Source organism: Rana temporaria, chromosome 2, assembly GCF_905171775.1.
Source record: "Rana temporaria chromosome 2, aRanTem1.1, whole genome shotgun sequence".
NCBI classification, from domain to species: Eukaryota; Metazoa; Chordata; class Amphibia; order Anura; family Ranidae; genus Rana; species Rana temporaria.
Window position 1 is genome coordinate 368248620 of NC_053490.1, and position 14827 is coordinate 368263446.

At 41.7% G+C, this 14827-nt stretch overlaps 1 protein-coding gene across 4 annotated transcripts in view; it reads right to left on the minus strand.

Annotated features, from left to right (window-relative positions):
- The window catches only part of NAV1 (neuron navigator 1), a 282057-nt gene that overhangs the window by 149167 nt on the left and 118063 nt on the right, over positions 1 to 14827 (minus strand). The window contains exon 1 of one of the 4 annotated variants that reach the window (XM_040337725.1): positions 13864 to 14114. The exons of the other annotated variants lie outside the window; for them this stretch is intronic. Within the exon in view, the coding sequence (XP_040193659.1) occupies positions 13864 to 13880 (17 nt within the window). The 5' untranslated portion in view covers positions 13881 to 14114. Of the gene's footprint in view, positions 1 to 13863; positions 14115 to 14827 lie in introns of those variants that run through there. 4 annotated transcript variants of the gene reach the window in all.

The window sequence follows — 14827 nt, forward strand, 5'->3', positions numbered from 1 at the left end:
ATTTATATTCTTGTATGCATGTTACTTTGTGCTTATTTACTACTGTATGTTTTACAATGACAAAGCCCCTAAGGATAGTCTCCTGGAATACTAGAGGTCTGAATGCACCCCAGAAGAGATCCCTGGTCTTTTCAGTATTAAAAAAAGTCGCCCGCACATCATCTGCCTCCAAGAGACTCACCTTACAGGCCCCGGTGTCCCATTTGGCACCTTTCAGGGGGAGGGGGGTTACGATAGGTATTTGCACCCACTTCCAGGAATACACTCTGCGGGGACCTGCAAGAAGTGCGTCGCGCATGCGCAGTGGGGAATCGGGCAGTGAAGCCACAATGCTTCACTTCCTGATTCCCTCCCCAAGGATGGTGGTGGGGGCAGCGAGAGACGAGCGATCGCTCGTCTTCTGCTGCCGACGTCGCTGGACTGCAGGACAGGTAAGTGTCCATTTATTAAAAGTCAGCAGCTGCAGTATTCGCAGCTGCTGGCTTTTAATATTTTTTTTTTACGGCGGAGCTCCGCTTTAAGGTTAATTTTTCAAGGATGATTTCCAATGCATGGCAACACTCATGTGCTTTTTTAATGCAGTGCATTACAATGCTAGACACGTGTTGTGCACTGCAGTTGACCACTTGGCACCAATAGTACTTATGCAACAGGGTGATATTTTTAAATGAATGGGACTGCAACACATCACACCACACATTGGTGTTAGAAATGCCAAACTAACCATGCTTTCATACAACCTAATCCTAATGACCTCTGTCCCTATGCCAGCTAAATCCCCTTGCATCTACCTTAGATTTGCAGACATTGAACCCCAACACCCCTTTCTGCCAGCTAACAACTCTACCACTGCTCAACATGTCCCTGCTCCCCCTTGTCATTTTTACAGAGACATGCTGAGAAGAGTAGAGACTGAGCCTTGAGCTTCTGGGCTCTCTCCCCTTTCTGCCTACCCACAGTGTGTGTTCCTGGGGAAGGGGAAGGAAAAGGAGGTGCACACTTCTGGACTAAGAGAAAAAGGAAAGCCAAACACTGGGGTGTTCACCACCCTCATCACTACACAATCCTACCAATGTAGTAGCCATTTCCTAGAGGACCAACATCCAAATGTATTCTTTTATTTCTTTTACTTATAAGGAAAGTAATTGTTTTATTTGAAATACAAAACCATTTATCGATAAACATACAAAAAGATATTACTGCTCAAGGTTGTCTTAGGCCTCGTACACACGACCGAACATGTCTGCTGAAACTGGTCCGCAGACCAGTTTCAGCGGACATGTTCGGTCGTCTGTACGTCCGACCGGACAATTTTCCGGCGGATCGGACAGGTTTCAAGCGGACAAATGGTTCTTAGCATGCTAAGAAACATGTCCGCTGGAAGCCTGTTCGTCGGACATTTCGGTCGTCTGTACGACTTACCGGACATGTCCGCTCGGCCGAAAGCCCTCGCATGCGTCGAAGTGATTCGACGCATGCGTGGAAGCATTGACCTTCCAGGGTCCCGCACGTTGCCGCGTCATCGTTGCCGCGCGGCCACGTCACCGCGTATCCTGTCCGCGGGGATTTTGGTTTGATGGTGTGTACAACCATCAGACCAAAATCCGGCAGCGGATATGTCCGATGAAAACGGTCCGGCGGACCGTTTTCATCGGACAGTCCGTCCGTGTGTACGAGGCCTTACAGATCATCCATCAGCTGGGAGTGCGTATGTATGCATGTGATCATGACTAAACCCCTATTGGGGAGAAATGCGTCAAAGGAGTAGGAATGGGTCTAGCAGTGAGTGATGTGCCACGGTCTGGCTTTGTAAGTTTATTGGAATAAAGCTTGATGGATATTAAAGAAAGTGCAGTCTGTATCTGCATTCTGCAATTTATCATGTCTCCCTCCTAAACTAGGAGTTGTAAAGGCAGAAGTTTTTTTTATCTTAATGCATAACATAAAAAAAGCCTTCTGTGTGTAGCAGCCCCCCAAGAACCCCCAAATTGCCTACCTGAGCTCCTCTCTAGTGATGTCCACAATCCCCTCAGCCATCCAGTACACTCCTCCTGATTGGCTGAGACAGCAGTGGCGCTATTAGCTCCCGTGGCTGTCAATCAAAGGCAGTCAGCCAATCAGGGGAGAGAGGGAGAGGGGCCAGGTCAGGGCTCTGTATGGATACACGGAGCTCTGACTCGGCTTGGGTGACCCCTGTAGCAAGCTGCTGGCTGAGGGACACTCAAAGAAGGGAGGGACTAGGAGCAGCAAAGAGAGACATGAGAAGAGGAGAATCAGGGCTGCTCTGTGCAAAACCAACTGCACAGAGGAGGCAAGTATAACATGTTTATTTTTTTTATTTTTTTAAATAAATAACAAACAAGCCTTTATAATCACTTTAAACCCTCTATAAAGTATATATAATACTGTCTTAACTTTTTTTTAGCATCTCGGTGCTGCTAGCCTACTGCAGCCCTTTGTAACCACTTCATATCTATATGCATGCACTCCCTGCTGCATGTCTTTGTTCAGGGTGAGTTTCCTGACGGTGACAACTGTGGAACATGCCTGCGATGAACATCGACAGGGCTTCTCATAGCCTCTTCTGGAAGTGCATGCGACAGGATGACAATATAGAAGAGCCATTTAAATATGGGGACAAAGTTTTGTTATCCTATAAGTGTTTGAACAAGGACTTTAATGTCAGGATTACCATGTATTATTTTAATAAAAGCTGCAGATTAAAATAATGAAAATTACTTTTGAAATGGGATCAGCATGTTTAAGATTATTTTAGATTTTAGAAACTGGATTTACATCTACTTGAAAGTGTAACAGTAAGCTTCTCTAGTTGATAGAGTGGATATAAAAAGTCTATGCACCCCTGTAAAAATGCCCGTTTTTTGAGATGTGAAAAATCACTTGTTTTCCATCTTTTATGTGACCTATGATCTGTACATGATACCAATAATGATGGAGCACACAACTAAAACAGCATCTCTTACATAAATTTGTCCCAAATGATGAAACAAAAAAAGTTCTTAACCACTTTACTACCAGGCACTTTCCCCCCTTCCTGCCCAGGACAATTTTCAGCTTTCAGCACTGTCGCACTTTGAATGACAATTGCTCAGTCATGCAACACTGGACCCAAACTAAATTTTTATCATTTTCTTCCCAGAAATAGAGCTTTCTTTTGGTGGTATTTGATCAGCTCTGCTATGAACAATTTTGAAAAAAGAAACAAGAAAACTGATGGACATGGAAAGACAGCACTGACAGGCGGCACTGATGGGCACTAGATAGGCAACACTGATGAGAAGCTACTGACACGCATTACTGAGTGGCATCTGAAGTCCACTGACACGCATTACTGATGGGGCACTGATTGGCACTTTTATGGGCACTGACAGGCATTCTTTGTGGGGCACAGGCTAGCAGGTGATGAGCACTGATTGGCTGCTGATGGGCACCTCAGATGGGGGCTGCACTGATAATCAATGTGCTGATTATCAGCACAGACCCCCCCCCCCCCCTCTCTATCATCTTTCCCTGTCAGGGTGAACCAAGGAAAGCCATTTACCGACACTTCCTGGTTCACATGATGATCAGCTGGAAAGAAGCCCCTGTTAGAGGCTACATACCACAATCAGAGTTGTGGTGTGTCAGACTGACACACAGCACCTCCGATCGCCGCACTGCGTGGGCGCGCGTTGACTTGTTATCCTGACCACATGATATGACGTCTGATCAGGATAACCAAACTACTTTGCCGACGTCATATTGCTATATGGTGGGAGGCAAGTGGTTAAATATGTATGTGGCCAACCACCAGTGTATCCAGATATCCCAGACTTCTCTTCAATGGATCACTTACGTGTCACATGCAAAACACCCAGTGAACCATATGCCCTCACTTCCTGGGCTGGAGCTTTATCACTAGTTAAGATCAAACGCACTTTTTCCCTTCTAGGGCTATACTCTAACTGGCTTCTGGCTCCCAGTAACAATCACAGGCACCGACACATGGACTGACACTTTCGTTCGACCTCCTCTCCGTGTGACATGTGCTTATGCAAAAGGAATAAAACCAATTGTGCTCTCCATAAAAAAAATGGTTTAAAACAATTGAATAAAATCTAAAATGGGACACTCACAAACCAATGCACTCTTAGTGCCATATTCTGCGCATAGCATAAAAGTAAACCGCCTTCTCACCGCAGGGTCTCCACACCACCCAGTGGTGACATCAAAATGTGCTGACTTGACTCTGTTCCTACAATATACGCATTACGCCTCCCAAGACTTTCTCAGTAGAACAAGGGCAGTCCAGCACAACCTCTTTATATTAAATACTGACTGGCTATGAGCTCCCTGATCTGTTAAACTAAATGAAATTCAAACTGGAATTGTTGTTTAGTGGGGAAATAAATAAAAATAAAATAATGTGGTTTCATCCTCTAAAATTGTGTTAATTAGTTATTCATAAATGAATTAATGTGGATGTGTTCAGAATTAACCAATCACATTCAAACTGATGTTAAATAGTAGTCAGTAATCACCTCTCATCAAATAAAGTGTCTCTGGCTATGCCTAGAGTTCATTAAAGTGGTTGAAAACCTCTCCATACACCCAGCGAAGGGACTATCCCTAGTTGACACACCGAGATGAAGCAAATCCTCCTACATAACTTATATCTATCTGCAGTCTTCTCTTCTCTACATCTGTTCAAAGTGCTGAATTATTCAGCTTGTCTTAAGGCTCATACACACGGTAGGACATCCAACAAAATTTCCCTTGGATTTTTGTCTTAATTGATTTGTCCGATCACACCCATAGCATACACACGCTCGGACTTTTCTGCAAACTTTTCTAACACTTTCCCAACATCACGTGGTTTTACTTGCTCTTTACCGCCACCCTTTGGTTAACTTCTGCTATTGTTGGTTGAGTTTAACATTGGTTCTGAGCATGCGCATTTGTACTTTGTCCAAAAGTCCGATGGTTTGCTGTACACACGGTCGCACTTTGCACAATCGGACTTTTCGGAACAGAAAGTTGGTCCGTTCACAGCCCCAACTTTTTGTCCGATTGAAGCCAAAAAAGTTGGTCCGATGGAACGTACACACGGTCGGACAAATACGAAAAGTGCCGGATTTTGAAGTTGGTTGGGCAAAAGTCCGACCGTGTGTACGGGGCTTTAGAGTTCAGAAAAAGGGGGCAGAGAGCCGAAGTTACACTCTGCAGAACCCACTGAGGAGAGCTCTGAGAGCTGATGAAAGAGACTGAAGTAGGAGACATCAACCCCCCCCCCTTCACACAGCACACAGGAACAAAGTGGAAGCTGTCAATCTGCTGGAGACCCCTCCTGTCACCATGTTTTTCTTGGTGTCAAGAAAAACTGTGATTCAGAGGAACAAAGCAGCAGACAGAAATTACACTTTGTGCTTTTAATTGAGACAAGTGCACACTATAAAAGTATATGCTTTGTTTATATTTCATGTCTGAGGTTTGCAACCATCTTAAGTTCAGCTGTTCTAGTAGGATTTTTGTTCTTTACATTTACTCAATGGCCTCTTATAGCAAAAGCCATTGTCCGCAAAAAGCTTACAAAGCTCAAATGGATTTATTGTTGGAAGGTATCAGTCAGGAGAGTTTTCAAGGCGTTAGATATACCATGGAACCCAGTTGTCAACAAGTGGAGAAAGTGCTGAAGAACAAACGACATTACCAATAACTGAATGTTCCTCAAAAAGAACAAGAAGAAAATCTGTCTAGGAAGCTGCCAAGAGGCCTAAAACCACATTGTTGCAAGTATTTCTGGCAAGTACTGGTAGTGTACTACATGTGAAATCACTAGTGTTCTTCATATGTCTGGGTTGTGGGGGTAACGGTAAGCCTTTTCTTACTAAAAAAAAAGCACTAAAAAAACCTTACAAAAAAAAAGCACTCAAGCCTGGCTACACTTTGTAGTCTGCCAAAAGCACGTATTATGGTCTGAGACCAAGTTTGAACTTTTTGGCCATAATGGCAAAGAGTATGTTTGGCGCAAAACCGACACTATGCATCACCAAAAAACACCATACCCACAGTGAAGCATGGTGGTGGCAGCATTATGCTTTTGAGGCTGCTTTTCCTCAGCTGGAACTGGGGCTTTAGTCAAGGTGGAGACACTTATGAACAGTTCCAAATATCAGTTATTTTTGGCACAAAACCTTCAGGCATCTGCAAAGAAGGAATTTTACCTTTCGGCACAACAATAACCCAAAACATACCTCCAAATCAACAAAAGAATGGCTTCACCAGAAAAAGATCAAAGTTTCGGAATGGCCCACTCAGAGCCTGAACCTGAATCCAATGAAAAATCTGTAGGGTGTTCTGAAGAGGTCTGTTCACAGGAGATGCCCTCGCAATCTGACAGATTTAGAGCAATTTTGCAAAGAAGAGTGAACAAAGATTCCCATGCAAAATGTGACATGTTCCTACCCCAAAAGGTGCTTCAATAAAGTACTATTTAAAGGGTGTGCATGTTTATGCAATCATGTTATTGTATTTTTTATTATATTTTGTTCCCCCTTTAAAGATTTCACGTAGTCTTTAATTGAATTGCACACATTATAGGTCATATTAAGTGATTTTATCTTGGTTTGATTTTTTGGAAGTTTTACAGAGGTGTGTAGACTTTTTATATCCATTGTACCCTTTAGTCTGTTAAATATACCTAAAAAAGCCCTGCTCAATAAGTAAAAATGTGTTTATCCTGTCATATATGAGCTTGCAACTTCCTGTGCACTCTGACGCACTGAAATCTCAAGCAATGTTATCAGCCTGTCCTGTTAACCCCTGTGAACCTCCTCTATGTTCTGGAGATGAAGAGAGGAGGAGGTGTTCTATAGTCTTAACATGCCTTAATATCTGCTCCTGTCCAGACACAACATACCTTATTTGACATCAAAGCCATACAGTGTAAGGTCCGTCCATAATGTCCGGGCCCCATAAACCCTGTGAAAATCTCTTGCTGTAAGTATGAGTTACCTCTAAAGAACTTGCCTTAGCTCTGTCTTCCAACACTGGGTGTGATGCCACCATGCTTCCGGGAAGACTTCTCAGAAATGCAGAGCAGACCAAATATCAATAGAAGACACTCTAGTGCAGTGATGGCGAACCTTGGCACCCCAGATGTTTTGGAACTACATTTCCCATGATGCTCATGCATTCTGCAGTGTAGTGGAGCACCATGGGTAATGTAGTTCCAAAACATCTGGGGTGCCAAGATTCGCCATCACTGCTCTAGTCCATTACAAGTGTCTTCTTGTGAGATTTGGGCTGCTCTATATTCCCCAGGATCTCACTAGAAGCATTAAGATGATCACTGGTAGATGTCAGGGATAAGGTAATTATACATTCTAACCTTTTTTTCTTTGCAGATACATTTGGAATTACTTTCAGCAGTGATTTTTACAGAAGGGGGGCCTGGAAATTATGAACAGGCATTGTCATCTAATAATGCAAGGTTCACTTTACATAAGTTGTTCTATGCTAATACTACAAAGTAACGATAAAAGAGTCAGCTCTTAAGCCCTGTACACACGATCGGTTTGTCTGATGAAAACGGACCGATGGACCGTTTTCATTGGACAAACCGATCGCGTGTGGGCCCCATCGGTTTGTTTTCCAATTGGTGAAAAAAAAATAGAACATGTTTTAAAATTTTCCTATGGATAAAAAACTGATAGAAAAAAACGATCGTCTGTGTGGAAGTCCATCAGAGAAAAAATCAATGCATGCTCAGAATCAAGTCGACGCATTCTCAGAAGCATTGAACTTCATCTTCTCAGCACGTCGTAGTGTTTTATGTCACCGCGTTGGACACAGTCAGATTTTTGACTGATAGTGTGTAGGCAAGACTGATGAAAGTCCGCTTCATCGGATATCCGACGAAAAAATACATCGGATTAGATTCCATCAGATATCCGATCGTTTGTACAGGGCATTACACCAGCATACCTGGCACAGATATTACCAGGTGGCCCCGTTTTTCCTGAATAATCCTTTTATTTAATTTTTTTAATATATTCTGGTGAAGGGAGGAGGATGAAATAAACCCAAGATGGGTGGGAACACCCAAACCTAAAGGTGCCAAGAATGGATGGGAACACCCAAACCTAAAGGTGCCAAAAATATCTGGGCATGGGAGTTCCCAAGGTCCTACAAGACTCTACCTGTAACTGAAATAATGGGTGGGCTGACCCTCAATATATCAGTTGTGGATGGACCCTTTGGGGGGGGGGACATTTAAAAGAAAGCAGATTCGTTTTTCTGAGATGAAAATAAACGACCATATGAAAATAAACTGTCAGCCTCCAAAATATGTTGGCAGTAGTCTACGAGAATTGTCAAGTCATGCTTGTTTAATTTCCTTTTATGTGTAGTAAATTTTCTTGGCAACAGAAGCTTAAACAAATAGCACACACTATTACAAGATCAGTCGAGATCTTACAGTTACTGGAAGATGTTAAGGCTAGTTATGTTCTAATTCAAGGCCACTAGGACTTACCAACTATCCTTGTATTAGTAACTTGTGAATTTACTTTTATTCATAAAGTTCAATAAATCTACTTCAGTCAAACAAAAGCAGCATGACATTTGTAAAAAAAAATGTTTCCACTTCAAGCACATTCATTTAAACAAACATGTCCACGACAAAGAACATTTGTTTAATGTATATGACACTTCTGCCTTATTTTATTACATATTTCCACAGCATAATGAAGCACAATAATCTACTGTAACAAATTAGAAATCACTGCATGCCTGTCAATTTCTAATTGTTTGATTGATGTTAGTACACATTGTTGTACCTGGCACGGTTATTGATTTATTTTTTTTTTAACATAGTCCTATACTTGTTTTAGTCAGAATGGGGAAAATTAGTTGTGATTGCTGTAAATTTCAACACTTTGCTTTGCTTGTTGCCTTTTAAAAAAAGCACTTCTGTGAGCACAAATGAAGTGTACATTGTTTTTATGAGATGATTTGACATAACAATTAATTTCTTTCAGCTTGCAGGATTCCCAACTGGCCATTAGGACCTGACCCTATCTACCCTCTCTCTAAGGTCTCAGAAGAGTCATTGCAGTGATCCCTATGGGCTACATCGCAAATAATATAAAAGCATGCAGTGTATATGTTGTAAAGAGCTAAAAAAGCATAATTTGGGTGGTTCTCTGTATTTTTCTCTTCATGGAGGTTAAGCTGAGTGTCATTGACTCACTGAGGTCTTGTCAGTTGGATATGTTACAGCTGGATATAAGGTAAACCACTGAGCTGCTGCATTCCCACTTCCATACATTATTACAGTCATTTGCCCACACTGTTAATTCAGCTGCAGCTCCAGTCTCTACTTAATTATGCAAACATGTAAAGGGTAGCAGCACAAAGCAAACCCTGCTGCTGATCCTCCAACTCTATTTATTCTTTAACTTGGTAGTTACTAAAAAAAAAAAAAATGTTTATTTTATTCCTTTTATGAGGGCAGTTTCAAACGTGCTGATAATGAAATAAAACATTTTAAAATTACAGAATGCTTATTTACAGGCTATTACTGTTCACAGTCAACCCCTTTACTACTGAAAGGTCAAAGTCGTAAACTCATATTCCTTTCAATTTTATAATGGATCAACATAGACAAATTGGCACTATATTTTTGTGAATTTCTTCCATTTCACTACACCACTTGTTCTGTTAAAAGTTAGCAACTTTAGGCCTCATGTACCCTGGGCATTTAGCCCATTCATGAGATTCTGCTGTTTTTATTTCCAATATTTTTGATGAGAATTTCAAAAGAAGATACAGACAATGTTGTACAGTAACTCATCATGGTTACAAGGCCACAAAGCTTCCACATATATAATACATTTACAGAATAGAACGATCGGGGGTCAATTCGATACAAGATTTCAAACATCTTACCCACATGGGCATAGGTAATAAAGTGTGGCTAAGGCCCATATTCAGTTATGCAAAAAGATTTAAAAAAATACAAACTCTTCGAACTTTTATCGAAAAATTACTAAGGTTCCAGAATCTATTGTATAATAAACCTTCAAGTGTAATAACAGAGCCTAAGGCAGGGACTGGCCAAACTTTACAGCTTGCCTACTATACACAGGGTCACATATAACCTCCAGCAAATGGAGGATCACCTTGCTATCCTTATATAATAAGCGGATGTTACACTAGGTCCAGCAAGGATCTTCCACAACAAAAGAAATAGACAAAAAAGATAGTAAAGAACAGGGAGTAACAGTAAAGAAAAAAGTGAGGCGTACAAAGTACAGCATGCCAGTCTTCTATTCCGGAAACACAACCTAAACAGAAGCAGCCCGGGAGTCATCAGCCAGATATTTAATCTGGGGGTCCCACGATTTCCTCATATGATTTGACTTTATCGTTCAATATGGCCGAAAGATACCCATTTACCATTAACCAAGATAGCTTAGTCTTGAGATTCTGTTATTTTCATGCGGATGGAAGGCATAGGTGTATTGTCCAGTAACAATGCCATCAGCCTGGGCACCAAGTGGTACAAAATTTTCGTTATGAAAAGTAAGAAGTCTGCATTCCAAGTATTCGTCCCTGGAAGCATACTGCCCTAAACATTTGTACTACTCTGCCCACCAGTGAAGGGGGACAGCACACTTTCCGCCTACAAAAAAAACACTGAAATCTCAGGCACAGAGGCTGAAATCTCATTGTGTGCCTTACTCTGAAGGCCTCCTTTCTTTGTCATCACAGTCAATATATACAGTGAAGAAAATAATTATTTGATCCCCTGTAGGTTTTGTAAGTTTGCCCACTTACAAAAAAATTAAGGGTCTATCATTTTTATCATAGTTGTATTTTAACCAGAAACCCTAATGCCGCGTACACACGATCGTTTTTCGGCATGAAAAAAAACGACGTTTTTAAAAACGTCATTTAAAATCATCGTGTGTGGGCTTCACATTGTTTTTCGGCTTCTGAAATGTTTTTTTTTCGGGTTGTAAAAAATGATCGTGTGTGGGCTAAAACGACGTTTTAAACCTGCGCATGCCCAGAAGTGAGTTATGAGACTGGAGCGCTCGTTCTGGTAAAACTACCATTCATAATGGAGTAAGCACATTCATCACGCTGTAACAGACAAAAAGCGCAAATCGTCTTTTATTAACAAGGAATCAGCTAAAAGCAGCCCAAAGGCGAATAGAATTTCCCCTTCAGAGTGCCGTCGTACGTGTTGTACGTCCCCGCGCTTTGTTCATCATTTTTCAAAAACAATGGTGTGTGGGCAACATCGTTTTTAATGATGAAGTTGGAAAAACTTCCGTGTGTACGCGGCATAACACATGATATAAATTGTGTTGCAGTTCAGTGAGTAAAATAAGTATTTGATCCCCTAACAACCAACAATAATTCTGGCTCCCACAGGCTGGCTACAGTGTGTGCTCATGTGTTACAAAGATTAGTCTTGTCAAATCAAGAAGGTGCTCCTAACGACAACTCGTTACGTGTATAAAAGACACCTGTCCACAGAATGTGTTTCTTCCATTCAAACCTCACCATCATGGGCAAGACCAAAGAACTGTCAAAAGACTTCAGGAACAAGATTGTAGATCTGCACAAGGCTGAAATGGGCTACAAGATCATCAGCAAAAGGCTTGGTGAGAGGGAGACAACTGTTGGAGCGATTATTCGCAAATGGAAGAAATACAAAATAACCATGAATCGCCCTCGGTCTGGAGCCCCATGCAAGATTTTGCCTTATGGGGTAAGGATGATCATGAGAAAAGTGCAGGATCAGCCCAGAACTACACAGGAGAAGCTTGTGAATAATCTCAAGGAAGTTGGGACCACAGTCACCATACAAACCATTGGTAAGACAATACACCGCCATGGATTGAAATCCTGCAATACCCGCAAGGTCCTCCTCCTCAAGAAGGCACATAAAAAGGCCCATCTGAAGTTTGCAAATGAACATCTAAATGATTTAGAGAAGGATTGGTAGAAAGTTCTGTGGTCAGATGAGACCAAAGCTCTTTGGCATAAACTCGCTGTGTTTAGGGAAGACAAATTCTGACTATGACCCTAAGAACACATCCCTACAGTCAAGCATGGTGGTGGAAACATTATGCTTTGGGGCTGTTTCTCTGCTAAGGGCACACGCCCACTTTGATGCATTGAGGGGCCAAAATGTTAGATGAGAACCTTCTTCCCTCAGCCAGAACACTGAACATGGGTCATGGATGGGTCATTCAGCATGACGATGACCCAAAACAACGCTATGTCTCTCTGCAGGGATGTAGTCCCAAGGGAGGGGGTGAGCACACTGACTAACTCCCAGCCAGAACGGCCCGGATGATGGGGGCAAGCTTACTGAGGAGGAACAGGAAGTGAGAAATTTAGACAAAAAAAAACATTTAGAAGGGAAATCAAAGGAAATGCACTAGCTTAAAGAAACCCATTTAGAAAATAAAAAACGAACCTTTACAAACCCTTTAAGCCAGCTTGGTACTGGAATGCATATCTGTAATGCCGCGTACACACGATCGGTCCATCCGATGAGAACGGTCTGATGGACTGTTTTCATCGGTTAACCGATGAAGCTGACTGATGGTCAGTCGTGCCTACACACCATCGGTTAAAAAAATTATCGTGTCAGAACGCGGTGACGTAAAACACAACGACGTGCTGGAAAAAACGAAGTTCAATGCTTCCAAGCATGCGTCGACTTGATTCTGAGCATGCGTGGATTTTTAACCGATGGTCGTGCCTACTAACGATCGTTTTTTTTCAGTCGGTTAGGTATCCATCGGTTAAATTTAAAACAAGATTGCTTTTTTTTAACCTATGGATAAATAACCGATGAGGCCCACACACGATCGGTTTGGTCCGATGAAAACGGTCCATCAGACCGTTCTCATTGGTTTGACCGATCGTGTGTACGCGGCATAAGTGTCCATCAGCCATTCTCAACCAGGGTTCTGTAAAGCCCTACAGTTCCACCAGAGGTTGCTAGGGGTTCCACGAGTTGTGGCTAAGTGACCTCCGAAGGTGCGTGCATTGTTCTTCTGGGACAAACCCCCCTCAGCAAAACCATCAGAATCGCATCAATAATCTTTTTTTGCAGTTTGTGAGGAGGACATTCTGATCACCATTGTGAGGGGGTTATTCTTCTTCTTTCTTTTTTTTTTTACTAAACTCTAATAAAAAGGGCATTTTTCCCACTAAATAATTATTTAAGCAGGTATTCCCTCAGAACTAAAAATGATTTCAAGAGTTCCTTTAAGGTAAAATGGTTGGCTAAAATACATAATGATAATTGGAGCCGGTGAGCCACTATCATCTTTGATTTTCGACACTTAGACATACCAGAGACCCTGAGTGGGTCTCAAAATACAGGTACAACATAACATAAGCACCTGTACATTATATTTAAGTAAAACAGTAATACATAAAAAAAGGAACATATACATATGAGGCACTGTATTTTCATTTAAATCATTAACATGTTCACTGCTCTGTCCCTCCCTCCGCAGGACCCCCCGCCCTCGGAACACCACATGAATGCATTACATTGACTGCGGAAACAATGACAGATACAGTGCAACCCTCTCCTACATAAGCATAATGAGGTTCAGTCACACGCTCTATTCTGGCAACTGATACAGAGAGACAAAGAAACAAAAATGGTGCTAAACTCTTCATGATGAAAGTGTATCAAATGATCATGAATAGACCATGAAAAGGTATACTAGTAAATATTTTTAAATCTATATAGGCAACAAGCAACGGCTATGTACTATGTCCATTCATACAAACAGAGGGGTGTGTCTGGTCACGCTATACCTTTCTGTGTCCCCCATGCAGCTCTGTCAGAATCTTTCTGTTCATTGTTCGTAGCGCAGTGGTAGGGGGGAGTAGGCTAAGAGACAGCTAGAGAAGGGACCCTGCACATGGCTATAGAGAACACAGATGTGAAATGCTCTGCACCTCCAGCTGTCACCAAGGAACACAGCCAAGAGATTACTAACCCTTTCCACACCCTGCACAAGATGGGGACACTCCTCCGGAATAATTAACTCCTTCCCTGCCAGAGACTTAAACACCACAACACCGCCAATATCTAACTTGCTTCATCTCCACTGACTAGCACCAGATATTTCATGGGTTTAGCACTAAAGCAACTACGATAAGCTGCATTATAGTGTTCTGGTAATTAATAAAAATAAATCCGTCCTGAAAATGATGCAACTTATGAATTCTACATAGCATTCATAAATAAACAAAATAAAAAAAAATAAAAAATTATTTTTGGTTCTATTTTTAGCATTTGTCCAATTATCACAAGCCCAATGCAGAATAGTTACTGTATGATATGTCCAGACACAACGGTTTGTAGTTACAGACACAATGCAGACTACCTTATGGCCAGACACAATGCACAACAGCTAAACGCCAAGAAATATTATAGTGACAACAGGCCAGGACAAACACCAGGAGCCAAAAGCCATTCACGGCCTTTTCAATAGCAGTCAGTGGAGGTATATGTTCCAAGACGCCTTGCTTTCTGGCTCATAAACTGGAAAATCGACATTATAAATTCTACATTAAAGAATATCCAATGCCAATACAGTACTTTTTTTTTCTTTTATTTAAATAGACTGTGCCTAAAACCCCTGACAGTATTTTTTGTCATATGTCTCCTGATGGGGGGGGGGGGGGGGCTCTGAAAGGGGTTGTAAGGGTACAATTTTTTTTCTTAAATAGCTTCCTTTATCTTAGTGCAGTCCTCCTTCACTTACCTCATCCT